Raw genomic sequence first — 13662 nt, 5'->3', positions numbered from 1 at the left:
CCTGACCCCAAAGCATGTTGTGCACCATTACCCTGCAATATCGATGGAGTCACCTCTCCTAAAAGAATGACGACGACATCTTCTGGCCCATTTGGGTGCTTTACACCCGCCTTGGGTCCAGGCAATCGAATCCCTGATGCTGAGCCCAGCAATCACTGCCCTTCGCATAGAGTCTTGACGTACGACGACTATACGGTCGGATGGATCTGTGCCCTTCCCATTGAGATTGCCACAGCTAGAGTCATGCTCGACGAAGTCCACGCTGACTTACCAGCCGGCCCAGATGACGATAATGCCTACATTCTTGGGCGGATGAGCTCTCATAATATTGTGATCGCTTGTCTTCCGGCCGGTATCGTTGGCTGGCTGCCTGCTGCGACTGTCGCGAGACAGATGCTATCAACCTTCCAATCCATCCGCTTCAGTCTGATGGTAGGCATCGGCGGCGGGGTTCCCAGCCAAGTGGATATCAGACTGGGCGATGTGGTAGTCGCTCAGCCCACCAAGAACCACGGCGGTGTTGTGCAATACGACTATCCCAGGACAATCCAGGAATGCACGGTAAAAAAAGATCAGCTCGCTGAACAAGCCACCCCGTATACTCTTGAACGCTCTCTCAAAGCTCCAAGCAATCCATCTATTCAACGGGTCACACATTGAGGGCCTCCTCTCCGACTTGGAAACCAAATACCCCCTGATGGCCTCCATTCTTCAACAAAGGAGCCAAGATCGACTCTTCCGTGCTGACTACCACCACCACACGGAACCCACAAACGTCGCCTGCGGTGCCTGTGACAAATCTCAAGTTCAGCCTCGCCCGCCCAGGTATGGGAAGGCAAGCAGCGGCCCGTGTATTCACTATGGGCTCATTGCGTCTGGAAACGAGGTAGTCAAAGACAGTGGTATTCGCGATCAGCTGGCCCGCCAATCTGGTATCCTATGTTTCGAAATGGAGGCTGCGGGTCTGATGGACGACTTTCCCTGCCTAGTCATTCGCGGCATCTCAGACTATGCGGACTCCCATAAAAACGATACGTGGCAGGGGTATGCGGCTGCAACAGCGGCGGCGTATGCAAAGGAACTGCTGAGTGTGATTCCAACGGTTCTAGTTGAGAATATGTAGTTGATTGCGCAAGTGTGTCCATAATAATGACTACTGTGGTATGAAGTTCGACAAATTAGACAATAGAGCTTTACACACGAAATTCAAATCATGATTTGCTAGTAAGATCACAGCAAGAAAGCCACGCAACTACATCATAAATTAAGGATCAGATGTATGAAGGCGTCCGACGCCACAAGAGGCCAAACACTCGACCATCAGAATCACGACACATACCTAAAATATCAGTCTGCGCTGAAGTCTTTGCATGTACAGGCGCTGTTCTATGACCTCGAACCAGACTATGAGTGCCATAACATGGAATAGAACATAGACCCACTATCGAGATCCTAACGCCCTACAATATCTTAACGTTACTGAACTAGCCGCGTTCGAGCGAGATAATAAAATTATAGCCCTTAATAAGGGGATCACGAAGCTAACAAAGTGGATTAGGGGCTAGCGATTCTTATAAAGACCTTATTAAGGCGCAAAGTAGGCTTTATAGTAAAAAAAGCTAAAAAGCTCGAAGATAAGAGAGCGAAATTCGTTATAGAATAGTAGAATATATCCTATAATAATTATATTACAGGAAGTGATATTATAGAGAGAGATATAATATATCTATATAATATTTATAAGAAGTATATGCCTAAGCGGTCCCGGATCTAGGAGGCTTTATTTAAGAAAATTAGATAGTAAGAAAGAAAGGTAGTATTTATAGAACATAATTCTCTATATATGTCTACCAATAAAGTTACCTACTATTCTAGATTAACTATTAAGCTAATATTTTTTCTCTCGACGAAGCTCATTATAATATTAAAGTAGTCTACTGATACTAGCTCGAAATCACGTGTACGGTGTATCTAACATAAGACGATAATGTGATGGCACTTTCCACAGTGGAGTTTGCCTTAGGCGTTTGCCGTTGGAGATCGCCTTTGGGACTTCCCACTGATCAAGATGACTCATCTAGAGCTCTATAAAAGGGCTTCAGTTGTGGAAAGGTCTTTCTCTTCCTTTCCTTTCTCTCTCCATAGTCAGATGTTTTCGTCAAGGTGCCAGAATCGATCATTTTCCATCATCCTTCTGAATAGACCGTAACAGATAATAGTTAATAGAGGCTCTACATCTTGCTATTAGTAGATATATATATTCTTGCTACCTATTGTGGATAGTAGCGAAGTATATATACTAAGTTGCTGAACAGTTTCACAAGGAGGGGTAAAAGCCTAATAGTAATGAGCGTCTTCTTTATTAAGTGGGTCTCTTAGCACCACGAAAAAGAACATCATACCAGAGGTGTGAGTATTTATACATTATCGCACCTATCTATATTACACTCGCGCTAGTCGCGCGAGGGCCAAGATTGCGCACTAACTCACACCCTTTAGATGCACCCATCCAACTACTGACCGCATGTAAACCACACGCCGGCCGGTTAGTAGTTGGGCGGGTGCACACCAGCTAATCCCGGCTGTTGTATGATTTTTCTTTCTATTTATTCCATTTAGAGTAGTAGACAGTGCTACAGATAGCTTGAAGACGGCTGGTAAACCTTTTTAAAGGGGTACGTACGGGTTATTCCAATCAAAAAATCCTTGAATTCCCAAATCCCTATAGGAAATGTAGCCAAAATAGGTGACAGGCTCAAGTTCTAGTTACGTATACCCGTATATACTCCCTGGTCGCCTGGTTTACTAAAACCGTGGTGATGCATCGGCTGGACCCGACGAAAATCAGGACTACTAAGGAAGCCAAGGATTTCCCCGCCCTGGCTGGACTGATGGCGAATCCTGTGCCGCCGGTGACGACAGTCGAAGTATAGTACGTCGTTTGGAAACCAATGAGGGATCACTTGAACCAATTGCGAAGGCGATGCTCTATGTAATGTAACTTCCCCAGCCGCAGTGGGGACAGAAGTTACTTGTCGTCTATAACTTCCCCCCTTTTCGCTGTTGACCTACCTCATTTGCTAGGCATTCGACCTGACAGACCGAGGCACGATGTCGGCTAACATAGACATCCATTATGTACTCTATACTTCATGGCTTGGAGGGGTGCAACAGCGGCCTGAGCGCTTGTACATCCGTCTATATCCTAGATAAATATCACGTCGGGTAGGGAGGAAACAAACAATATTGTACACACCATTGCTCCACTACAACATGCGCACACCATCCGTTATCACGCTATCCACAGCAGGTCTCATCTCGCTAGGCTCAGCCTTCTCTATCTCCGCCACTGCGGCCTCTGTGCACCAAGCAACAGAGTTTGCTCTAACTGTAAAAAAAACCTCGTAGGAGTTTGACGGCATGTCGATGCTAACCGAGAGGCCATAGTACGGCTACCCTATACTACCGTATGCCGAGTTTGCCTTGCCGGTCATTTCGACATCCGGATCAAACAAGTTGCAGCACATGAGACGACTCTCAACTGCTGACTTCCAAGATGTCGTTCGCCCGAATGTGGACACGCTATACTCACTCGCCATTTTGGACCTGTCTCAGACTGATCTGGTCATCGACGTCCCGAACATCACCGACCGGTACTGGGTGTTCCCCTTCTATGACGTGTGAGAGTGAACCATCCTTCTGCCTGGCATTTATATTCATCCATTAGATATGGCGACAACTACGCCAACCTAGGAAGTGTTGAGCACAACCGACCGGGAAAATATCGTATACGATACGACGGAGCTCGCAAGCATGAATCGGGCATCCAACTTTGCCAGAACACCGCCCACTCGATCTCAAGTATTCCCGCCTGTGAGGGGTATCAGGGAATCGTGAATGCCCCGACCCCCTACGGGACATTTGTGGGTCGGCTGCTCGTGAAAGATAACAGCACCGACCTTCAGCGCGTCCACCGAATTCAAAACCAAACCGCCCTATATCCTGTGGGAACTCTCAGACACGGCAATAGCGTGCATGCCCAGAAACTGACCACCAGTATTCTCAATGATTCGCTGTCTGCGGATATCCCGACGAGAATCATGCAAATGACCGCTCGCATCTCGCCCTTTAACCCTCCCCGAAACATCTCCGACAGACCTCGGGTGGAACAGATGCTTCGAAAAGCTGGGATCAAAAATGGACGATATACGCCGACTCAGAGCAATTTGACCGCACTGGCGCAGAAAGCTGAAGCCGCAGTCTTCAGGCACGCCAAGCTGCCGCAGAATAGCATGAGCCTGGGTCATAATTGGGTGGCAATGACTCCCTCGGCTCAGGGAGATTATGGGACCGATTATCAGATGCGATATTACGTCGCTTCCACGGGGTATCTGGCACTGACATCTGGGGAAGCCATCTATCCCTCCTTCCAAGACCCCTCGAATGGCGGGAGTACCACGTTGACCCTACAAAATGATGAAGCATATATGATAACATTCGAAAGTAAACCTCCGCTTCAGAAAACCGGGTTTTGGAGTGTGACTGGGTACAATGCTCAACAGTATCTAATTGCTAACCCGTTGGACCGCTATGCTGTAGGAGACCGGTCTGGGTTGACCTATCCTGATGGATCCCTCGTGTACGGGGCACAGTCTACGAATCAGACTTTCCAGGTTCTTGTTCAATCGGCAGATGTCGCTCCTCCAACAAACTGGACATCGAAGTGAGTTACTACCCGTCGCAGCCTTGCTCCATTAGCATAGATCTAACCTACAGCAGCTGGCTACCAGCCCCCTCTGGGGGAGGGAAGTTCTCAATCACCTGTAAGTACTTATCAGCTCTGCAAAATCTTTGCCCTCTGTCTGATGGGAGGTTCCGCCTGTAGTCCGTTTGTATGCGCCGTCAAACAGTCTCGCCCACGGAGAGTGGACATATCCGATCGTAGAGAAACAAGCAGCAATTGTTGGATAGGCTAGATTGATCAGAGGTCGCATGCGTTTTCTTGAATGGGTGTGTGTACTTTAGAAGTAGCTAAAAGTGGTGGCGGTTATTCACTGCACACAAACAATCCCCTCACACCGGTGTCCGCTCTTTTTGTCTTTCTCAACTTCACCTCTTCCAACATCCCCTCAGTTCCAACTCCTTCCCTCTTTATAACCGTGTTGACACGTGTGATTCATATTCGCGGGAGAGCGTATACATTCTTGGGGTTTTCTTATTCCTCGCTCAGATCGCACTCAGTCTGGGTAAGCTTTGCTGTCCACAAGCTCCATAGGCTATTCGTGCTAACAAATGAAGTTCTCGTCTCCCTTCATTGATGGCGATGGGCCATTACAGATACTCTCTTGGATCATCACGGCCGTCGGAAACTTTTCTGGCATTGACAGTGCAGCAAGATGTGCCGCCCGCATTGGACAGGCCTTTACCGAAACATCTTTTACCCTACCATTTCAAGACGATGTGGTGGAACAGATCGAGGACATCACCTCAGCAGACAGGTCGCATGTCTTTGAGTTGATTGGAGTTGCAGGTCATTGACGGACTTTCGCCTTGTTGGTAGGCGGCATAAGATAATACCGATGTATATGGGACTGCACACCGTTCGAAGGCCCATTGGTCTCCTCTCTCTCTCTCTCTCAACCTGCAATTAGAAAGTACCCTGGTAAATATCTATCATTTTTAATATTTATGTACCAAATTCTAATGGCGTTGTTGGGAGTTGGAGAAAAACGGACCATCTGAGGCTTTGGGCCACTCGATGGCTGAAGACGTGAATCTGAGAACCTATTTCGCTCGTGAAGAAGTAGCAGAAGCCCCCGAAGAAGCCTGCGAAGGCGATCTATCATGCTCTGCCCTGGTGATGTTCACCTCATTCGTTACACGAATCCCTGGCGTCTTCGTCGTGGACCCACGACGGTGTATCTCGCGAGCCACCGAAATCTCAGAAGGCATCATCTCATAATCATCGTGTCCGCGTTTTGACCAATTCAAAAGTCTCTTATCATCCCGAGCCGATGAACCGAGGTCGCTTCTCGGCTTCGATTCGCTTCGCAATCGACCGCCGACAGATCGGGAGCGCGTATGGCTGGAGGTGTACCCGGACAAGCGGCTGAAGAGGTTTCCGAAAACGGGCTTCAGGGCGGGGACGGAAAGGGCGACCAGGGTACTGGAGATTTCGGCGTTTTCAACACATAGCATGGGATTGTAGGCCCAGCTGCCGTCGGCCGACCATTGTCCGACGGCTACAAGCCAGACACGGACGGCTGAGATGACGATGACGCTAATCAAAGGTAAGTGAGGTGTGCCATGAGATCGCTGACATGCATATACTCACAGGACGCCAGGGAACATGACAATGGAGAGCTTAATCTTCCTTTCCAAGGGGGTGTGCAGTTCTTTAATCAAAATGGCGGGGATGATAAACATCAACACATCACAGGCGAGCGAGACGCCCGAGTTCACAGAGTAGACCAGTCCCCAAGACAGACAATGGTAATTAATCGGCTCAACTTGCCATTCATAGGGCCAGAGACCGGTGACAGGCTTGCAATGAAAGATCAACAGGAAGATCTGGGGCAAATAGGCGGCGGTGATGAGACCAAAGGTGGCTATGATGCCCATTCGTAGCTTGCTTGAGCGTGCACTAATCCGAAAGTAGAAGGCGAGACCGGATAGACGACAAAGGAAAAGGGCAGTGGTATAGAGAATGTGAGCGACAAAGTCCAAGACTTCGGTTTCGCGGACAGTGGGCAAGGAGAGCACATATTGGATATACTCAATATGGCGACCACTGCCCAAATTGATCAGGACGATTGAAAGAACGACAAAGACGATGTACACGGTCTGCGATTTTGTGGAATGTTAGTTGCCACATTCTGATGACGGGGCCTATGGTGATGATCCTCCATATGCTCCATCAAGAGAAATACCTGGGCGTCCGAGTGATCCTGGTGCTTATTGTCGTGGACATACCATAGTGAGAACGGCCAGTGCATCGTCAAGGCCAAGTTTCTTGACCAGACACAATCGGGCGTACAGGCGCAAAAGCATGAGCACGCCCGCAAAACAGACCATGAAGATAATTCCCACAATAGCGCTGTGATCCCGCGACTCGGCCAGATATGACAATGGAATGCCGTCGGGGATTCTCCCCGTTGCATTTGCAACGAGGATGTCTTCGGGGATCGTCATGGCTGACCGTTCAACAAGACATGGCCAACTACTTCGAGTTAAAAAAGTACAAGTAACGGGGCCTCAACCAGGGGTAATCCGGCTACCAGTTTCTCTCAAGCAAACGGCAAAGTAGGTCGAGAAGACGATTGCCAATAGTTTGCCAAGGCCTGGAACCAGAGATTGATACGTTTTCTAAGGCGCATTCGCAAGGCTCTGGACGGCCAGTCTCATCCGTAGTTCTCAATGAAAATCACCAACGTTTCTCGGGCACGAACGCTGCCATCAGGACTCAACTTTAGACGTCGTCGCGACTTGCAGCAGATCCCACCTCGCTCATCGGATAATTCACGTAAAGCTGCAGGTACCGTAGCCACATTATGGCTTATGAATAACCCGGCTCCGCTAAATAAGAGTTTTCTCGCATCTCAAACTCTGTCGAAAGCATATTAATAACACTCAATATCTGCCAGACCAACCCTGTCAGGCAACCACGGGTCCGTAACGGAAGATGCTGCCAGGTGGATCCAGAACGGTGGGAGCGATCGGAGCGATGCGGCGAGATCCGACTCCGATCGTGGGTCCTCAGAATGAGGTTGAAGTATTTTTTGTGTGTGAAAGTGGCCGCCATCCTATTCTGGGCTATTCTGCCAAGCAGTGAGTCAAACGGCTACGCAAGCCCGTCGTTTCTATACAATTATCTACTTCATTTTAGATGGCTTCAAGGGTCCTATGCCTTGATCATTCAGGTCTTATCTTTTGGAATGGGTTGGTACGCCCGATACTAGGGGGGTGAGGTCTACTCCTTCTTCACACCCGCTACTAATATGGACCGCATGGAGCAGATAATTGATAGCATCTCGGGGACGAAGATGGCGCCGACGGGCGCAAATTGCGCAGGCTAGTGAGTTGATGGCAGACGCAGGGTTGACGCGAACGCCCGTCCCGCGCGCCTCCTGCCCATCAGCATCGTCGGTACAGGACGGGTCTTCCAAGCACTCCACTCGGATATCAACTCCGAGGACGAAGAAAAAAAAAGAGTAAATAAATAAAAAAGCCAACGAGGGAGAGTACGATACAGAATGACTCCGAGAAATCGCACGATCGAATTTGAGCCTCTCGCGGACTCGCCCATGGTCAAACTTTGAAAGCAAGGAAGTTGAGCCGACCACGGGCCGAATGGATTTCGGCGAAAGTGGGCCAGCATTCTTCGATTAGTCTTGAATTCACGCAGCTCGCCCCAGCTAAGGTTCACTAGTAGTCTCTTTGGGTATATGAAGCCAAGCTCCCCTGACATCGTCGGATTCTCTTTGCCACATGATTTGTCAGTGGGGTTTCTCAACATTCATTGATACAGCCCTTTGGTCATGTCGCCGATGCTACATGCTCTAGTGAGCGGCCTTGCCCTTGCCAACTCGGCCATTGCAGTGTCCCTTGGGCAGGATGCCGACCCCCTCGTCGCGTCCCAGATCTTGACGGACCCCTATGCTTATGACTTCCCTCGTTTGGGTGCCTCTGGTGCCTCGCTGTTCCCCATGCGTCTCTGCCAGGGGTTCAAGCTCGAGGAGGCGAGTGTAGACGATCTTCAGCAGCGCATGAGCAATGGATCCCTCACCAGCGTCCAGCTCTTGGACTGCTATCTCGACCGTATCTACCAGACTCAGCCTTATCTGAAGTGAGTGCTACTCGTGCAGGGGTCGAGTCCAAACTGACGACGTTTCTAGTGCGATCCTGCAGCTCAACCCGGATGCCCACGGTATTGCCCGCAGGTTGGACGAGGAGCGTGCCAACGGCGCGATCCGTGGTCCTCTGCATGGTATTCCCTTCATTGTCAAGGACAACATTGCCACCAAAGACCGTATGGAGACTACTGCTGGCTGCTGGGCTCTAGTGGGAAGCGTCGTGCCCCGCGATTCTTTTGTTGTCCACGGCCTGCGTAAGGCCGGTGCTCTCCTGCTGGGGAAGGCTGCGCTGAGTGAGTGGGCGGATATGCGCTCGAATAACTACTCCGAAGGCTTCTCCGCTCGTGGGGGCCAATGCCGCAGCGCATACAACTTCACCGTCAACCCTGGTGGTTCCAGCACCGGTCCCGGTGTTGCTGTTGGTGCCAACCTGGTTCCCATTGCCCTTGGCACCGAAACGGACGGAAGTGGTATGTGATACGATCCATCCCATCTTCCATCTGATCCGAAACCGTTGACATTGTTGCAGTTATCAACCCGGCTCAGAGAAACGCTATTGTGGGGATTAAGCCCACTGTTGGTCTGACCTCTCGTGCCGGTGTCATCCCCGAGTCTCTGCACCAAGATACCGTCGGCACCTTTGGTAAGACCGTCCGTGATGCCGTCTATGCCCTTGATGCGATCTACGGTATTGATACTCGTGATAACTACACTCTCGCCCAGGATGGTCTGACCCCCGAGAGTGGCTACACCCGATTCCTATCCAACAAGGATGCCCTCAAGGGCGCCGTCTTCGGCCTGCCCTGGGACTCTTTCTGGGCCCTCGGAGATCCCGCGCAGATTGCTCAACTCAAGGAGTTGCTTGATCTGATCAAGTCTGCCGGTGCAACTATTATTAACGGGACCGAGCTCCCTCACTACAAGGACATCGTATCGCCTGATGGCTGGGACTGGGATTACGGGTCTACTCGCGGCTACGCCAACGAGTCGGAGTATTCCTACATCAAGGTCGACTTCTACAACAACCTGCGCGACTATCTCGCCGAGGTCAACAACACCCACATCAAGTCCCTGGAGGATCTCGTTCAGTACAATGAGGACAACTACGGCTCCGAGGGTGGCTTCCCCGGCATTCACCCTGCGTTCGGCTCGGGCCAGGACGGCCTCATCGCCTCCTTAGAGAGCAAGGGTATCATGGACGAGACCTACTTCTCCGCTCTGGCGTACTGCCAACGCACGACCCGCGAGGAGGGGATTGACGCTGCTCTGCAGTACGGCAACCGCACTCTGGACGGCCTCCTGGTTCCCCCTGCTGTTGCACAGAGCATCCAGATCGCCGCTCAGGCAGGTTACCCCGTTATCACTATCCCCGCTGGTACCGACAACGAATCTGGCATGCCCTATGGCCTGGCGATCATGAACACGGCATTTTCGGAGCCCACTCTGATCAAGTATGCCAGCGCCGTTGAAGATCTTCAAAAGACTTCTGGTACCAAGTGGCAGCGTACGCTCCCTGAGTGGCGCGGTTATCTTCAGCGCCCGCTGCCCGTGCCCTTCTAAAGTGCAAATTCAGCTTTCCAGAAGTCTGACACAAGATAGAAAGGGGATTGGCAGTTGTATGTAGACCGCTGTATACTTGAGCGCTATGTTTGAATAGGACTCGGTTGGTAGATGATGCCATGCTTTCAGACGTTGGCATTACTGGGCCAAGGGCCGTGGCCAGCCTCGTAGAGAACCAACCGCTCTGAGGCCACCATGGCCATCGGTCGTCGGAATGGTACCCGGCAGCAACCGCTTCCGTTACTTGGAACCAGTCGGCCAGCCTATCCACAAATCAGCCGGAAGACGGCCAACACGAAAGGCTGACCGACTGGCAGGCTTTTTCCAGGTTCGACCTGGTTATGTCCCAGTAACTCGATTATACAAATATCTGATAGCGTATTATGGAGCCACCAATACTTAAGATATTAGATATTGGAGTGGGACCAGGGGGCGCATGCAAACAGCTTGCCGGGCAGGACACCTTTATAGGAGGTCTGCAACTCGAAGAACTATCTTTTATAACATGCCCAACCTTGTCTGTTCTCTGTCCTCTTTGGGTCCCACAGGACCAATTTCCTTTCGAGAGGATTGTCTCAAGAATTGTTCCCTAAATAATAGAAGGCGATAAGCCCCTTTACGTAGTCCAATAGGAAGTAACGGGTCGTATAGGCGATTCGACGGTAACTAGAAGGTACAGAAAGTAATAAAAGCTATACGTAGATAGTAGAGGCAGTATTTAATACAGTGAGAGGCCCGATTAGGCCAACAGCAGGTAAAGTGCGCGAGCCTCCCCTTCTGCGCGGCTGGAGGTTGTATGAGCAGTGACGGTCACTACCGGACTACTGCGTTATAAGGCGCAGCGGGGTACCTCAAGTCCTATGATAACATAGTCGTTTTAGATAGGAGCCATATATAAGATTATTTAGGAGAAACTGTGACGGAGATGTCGACGGCATTCTTGATGCTAGTCGATGTGAATAACGCCAGCGTCCGCTTGTCCGGTACGTACTGCAGCAAGCTGCCCTCGGGCGAGACCTGGACTTTATAGCCGTTAGGGAACGTGGATGGGGGCAGGATAATTTCAGTAGGCGCTTCAATATTTGGATCGGATGTGAACTGCAGCTTGAAGGTGGCCGAGCTCTCATCAAAGTTGAAGCTAAGGGGAGTGCCAGCGACAGCGGCGGGGTACACACGGCTGTAGTGTTTCGCCAGTTCAGGGTAAGGTTGGCCAGATGTGCTGTTGTACAGGTTCTCGTATGCCCAGCCAATCCAGGAAACCATATGTGCGTCAGTCGCCGACATGGCATCTGCTAGGTCCTGCATTTGGTTATCATCGCCCATCCAGAACGTGAGCTCCGTCAGCACACCGGCAGTCTTAAGGCGCTCGTTGTCCTTGCGGCGGTTGTCGAGGGTGGTGGAAATAGACGACAGCTGCGGCGGGCTATAGTAATGGAATGAGTGCACGGACTTCGAGCCGTCCCCAAGAGGGACGTTGTTGAAACCCGATAAGATGTCAATGGTGGCGCCTTCGAACCAGATGAGCGTGTCATTGTCGACGGTACGGATCTGCTTGGCGGCGCGGTTCCAGAGCCCTTCTAGGACCTTGTGGTCGGCAATCCCTGGCACTATCAGGGTCGGATCGGCCACCGAGTCGCCCACCCACGGCTCATTCAGCAGGTTATACCCGACCACGTTGGTCGTTGCGGCATATTCGGACGCTAGCCTTTTCCAGTACATCGCGAACGCATCGCCCAGCCCGTCGTAATTGTTGTATAGCCGGCCAAATGCATTGCACACCGCCACCGATGTGTAGCTTAGAGACCAGTCGACGTTGCTGCAAAGCGACTGCGGTGATGGGAACCCATTATCATCCACAGGGAACGGCGTCGGCTTGAGCGGAAAGGGATACCTCTTCCAACTTGGCACCCAGTCCTTCTCAACAAACCACTACGAAGCCGTGTCAGTAGCAGTTGTGCCAGCATGGCACTGGATCTACTTACGTCAGGTACGCCGTGGCCGCAGAACTGCCGCGCCAGGACATCTTGGTGCACGTCCACCAAAACATAGAGGCCGTGGTCCTCAGCCATTTTGGTCTGCTTCTTCATGATATCTAGAAATGTCTGGTTGTACCGGCCACGCACGGGTTCGGCACCGGCCCAGCTGTGGCCTAGCCGCACAATGTTCAGGCCTAAGTCGTGCAGGTTTTGGACGTCTTGCTCGCCAAATGATGAGACACCCGGCACCCACTCGAACGGCCGATACCACGGTGGCTCCTTCATCACGACATTGGTCCCATGGAAGAACCGCGTACGGTTGAATGCATCGACAATTTGATGCGTGTCTTGGTTTACCCGGCTGATACGCGCCATGCCTGGATGAGTCTTGTACCAGCCCTCAGCATCCTGCGCCAGGACGCCCACTGAATGTGAGCCAAGAACAGCTAGCAGCGATGCAGCAGCAATGGGAGTGAAAAGCATCTTGAAGAAGGAAAAAAGGTCAATTTCGGTAAGAATCAGGAATGGAAATGGGGACGCAGGGAGGGAGTGTTCAGATGATAGTAAGAATTATAGGCCCACAGGATGACAAAACTACAGGACGCTCCTTTCTACATAAAGTAGGAATATATCTCTATTATTCTCGCTTAATTGTCTGACAAACTGATTGTAACGTGCCCCGCAAAACCACTGCAGAACTGGGTTTAGCCATGGAGACAAGGCGCCCGGGATCGGCAAGCTAGTCAATGGATCAATTGAGACGCCATCTGAGAATAGAAATAGAACATGTTCTGATATAAACTATTTCTGGCGATTCCTCGGCAGCTCAAACGAGCTTCTACAGAATATAATTAAGAAAAATATGTGTAGTATAGAGGTCTGACCCTTTTACCTAGCTGATTAGATAGCTATATTATGGATGTAATTGGCCGATTAGGATACTACCATCTTTATGCTCATAGTTGCATCCTTAATTTCGAGCGGCGGTCCCTGTATGATCACACCCGTTATGGTAGTCCGTATAGCATGGTTATATTAAGAAAGTAGCCTGACCAGCCCCTTGACCGACGAACACCACCTCCCGTTGGAAGTGGTGTGGGTCGGCTGTCAAGGCATAGACGCACCTCGGCAGTGCTCTGGATGACCAAACAAAAACATGTGTCAACCCCACACAAACAGGGGTCCCCTCCCCGTGGTGGCTGATACCAAGGTCCATTTTCCAACCAAGTAGGTCTCTTAATATTATAAGAAGAAATATTACCCTAGAAGTATAA

At 50.7% G+C, this 13662-nt stretch overlaps 6 protein-coding genes across 6 annotated transcripts; 3 read left to right on the top strand and 3 right to left on the bottom strand.

Annotated features, from left to right (window-relative positions):
* Positions 1-243: 243 nt before the first annotated feature.
* BDV59DRAFT_194559 (5'-methylthioadenosine/S-adenosylhomocysteine nucleosidase family protein) lies at positions 244-1123 on the top strand (the record flags this gene model as incomplete). Its single annotated transcript, XM_073692420.1, has 2 exons — positions 244-522; positions 572-1123. 2 exons carry the CDS (start codon positions 244-246, stop codon positions 1121-1123), a joined length of 831 nt encoding a protein of 276 aa, XP_073545865.1.
* Positions 1124-3111: 1988 nt separating this feature from the next.
* On the top strand, positions 3112-4727 carry BDV59DRAFT_209259 (uncharacterized protein; the record flags this gene model as incomplete). Its single annotated transcript, XM_073695364.1, has 3 exons — positions 3112-3165; positions 3448-3680; positions 3728-4727. 3 exons carry the CDS (start codon positions 3112-3114, stop codon positions 4725-4727), a joined length of 1287 nt encoding a protein of 428 aa, XP_073545864.1.
* An 824-nt stretch (positions 4728-5551) lies between these two features.
* BDV59DRAFT_74056 (uncharacterized protein) lies at positions 5552-7303 on the bottom strand. Its single transcript, XM_073697008.1, has 3 exons — positions 6973-7303; positions 6335-6843; positions 5552-6280 (listed from the first exon to the last, which is right to left on the bottom strand). Exons 1-3 carry the CDS (start codon positions 7189-7191, stop codon positions 5785-5787), a joined length of 1224 nt encoding a protein of 407 aa, XP_073545863.1. The 5' UTR covers positions 7192-7303; the 3' UTR covers positions 5552-5784.
* A 497-nt stretch (positions 7304-7800) lies between these two features.
* On the bottom strand, positions 7801-8399 carry BDV59DRAFT_183215 (uncharacterized protein). Its single transcript, XM_073690459.1, has 2 exons — positions 8016-8399; positions 7801-7938 (listed from the first exon to the last, which is right to left on the bottom strand). The coding sequence occupies exon 1, from the start codon at positions 8375-8377 to the stop codon at positions 8072-8074; it is 306 nt and encodes a 101-aa protein (XP_073545862.1). The 5' UTR covers positions 8378-8399; the 3' UTR covers positions 7801-7938; positions 8016-8071.
* Position 8400: 1 nt separating this feature from the next.
* BDV59DRAFT_183213 (amidase family protein) lies at positions 8401-10852 on the top strand. Its single transcript, XM_073690458.1, has 3 exons — positions 8401-8845; positions 8895-9322; positions 9382-10852. The coding sequence occupies exons 1-3, from the start codon at positions 8538-8540 to the stop codon at positions 10410-10412; spliced, it is 1767 nt and encodes a 588-aa protein (XP_073545861.1). The 5' UTR covers positions 8401-8537; the 3' UTR covers positions 10413-10852.
* Positions 10853-11312: 460 nt separating this feature from the next.
* BDV59DRAFT_209258 (putative endoglycoceramidase) lies at positions 11313-12871 on the bottom strand (the record flags this gene model as incomplete). The annotated part of the gene is made up of 2 exons (XM_073695363.1): positions 11313-12341; positions 12395-12871. 2 exons carry the CDS (start codon positions 12869-12871, stop codon positions 11313-11315), a joined length of 1506 nt encoding a protein of 501 aa, XP_073545860.1.
* Positions 12872-13662: the final 791 nt, after the last annotated feature.

The sequence above is a fragment of the Aspergillus ambiguus genome (genome assembly GCF_047715705.1).
Source record: "Aspergillus ambiguus strain CBS 117.58 unplaced genomic scaffold BDV59scaffold_27, whole genome shotgun sequence".
Taxonomy (NCBI): domain Eukaryota; kingdom Fungi; phylum Ascomycota; class Eurotiomycetes; order Eurotiales; family Aspergillaceae; genus Aspergillus; species Aspergillus ambiguus.
The sequence above is the reverse complement of the archived record's forward strand: the minus strand, read 5'-3'. Positions and strand labels throughout refer to the sequence as shown.

Excerpts from the sequence above, each read along its gene's own strand:
- BDV59DRAFT_74056 (XM_073697008.1), bottom strand. The coding sequence starts at position 7,191 with ATGACGATCCCCGAAGACATCCTCGTTGCAAATGCAACGGGGAGAATC. Across the intron at positions 6,844-6,972 it reads CACTGGCCGTTCTCACTATG|ACCGTGTACATCGTCTTTGT; the intron begins GTATGTCCACGA and ends ACAAAATCGCAG. Across the intron at positions 6,281-6,334 it reads GTCATGTTCCCTGGCGTCCT|CGTCATCGTCATCTCAGCCG; the intron begins GTGAGTATATGC and ends ACCTTTGATTAG.
- BDV59DRAFT_183215 (XM_073690459.1), bottom strand. The coding sequence starts at position 8,377 with ATGCTGGCCCACTTTCGCCGAAATCCATTCGGCCCGTGGTCGGCTCAA.
- BDV59DRAFT_183213 (XM_073690458.1), top strand. The coding sequence starts at position 8,538 with ATGTCGCCGATGCTACATGCTCTAGTGAGCGGCCTTGCCCTTGCCAAC. Across the intron at positions 8,846-8,894 it reads CAGACTCAGCCTTATCTGAA|TGCGATCCTGCAGCTCAACC; the intron begins GTGAGTGCTACT and ends CGACGTTTCTAG. Across the intron at positions 9,323-9,381 it reads CACCGAAACGGACGGAAGTG|TTATCAACCCGGCTCAGAGA; the intron begins GTATGTGATACG and ends ACATTGTTGCAG.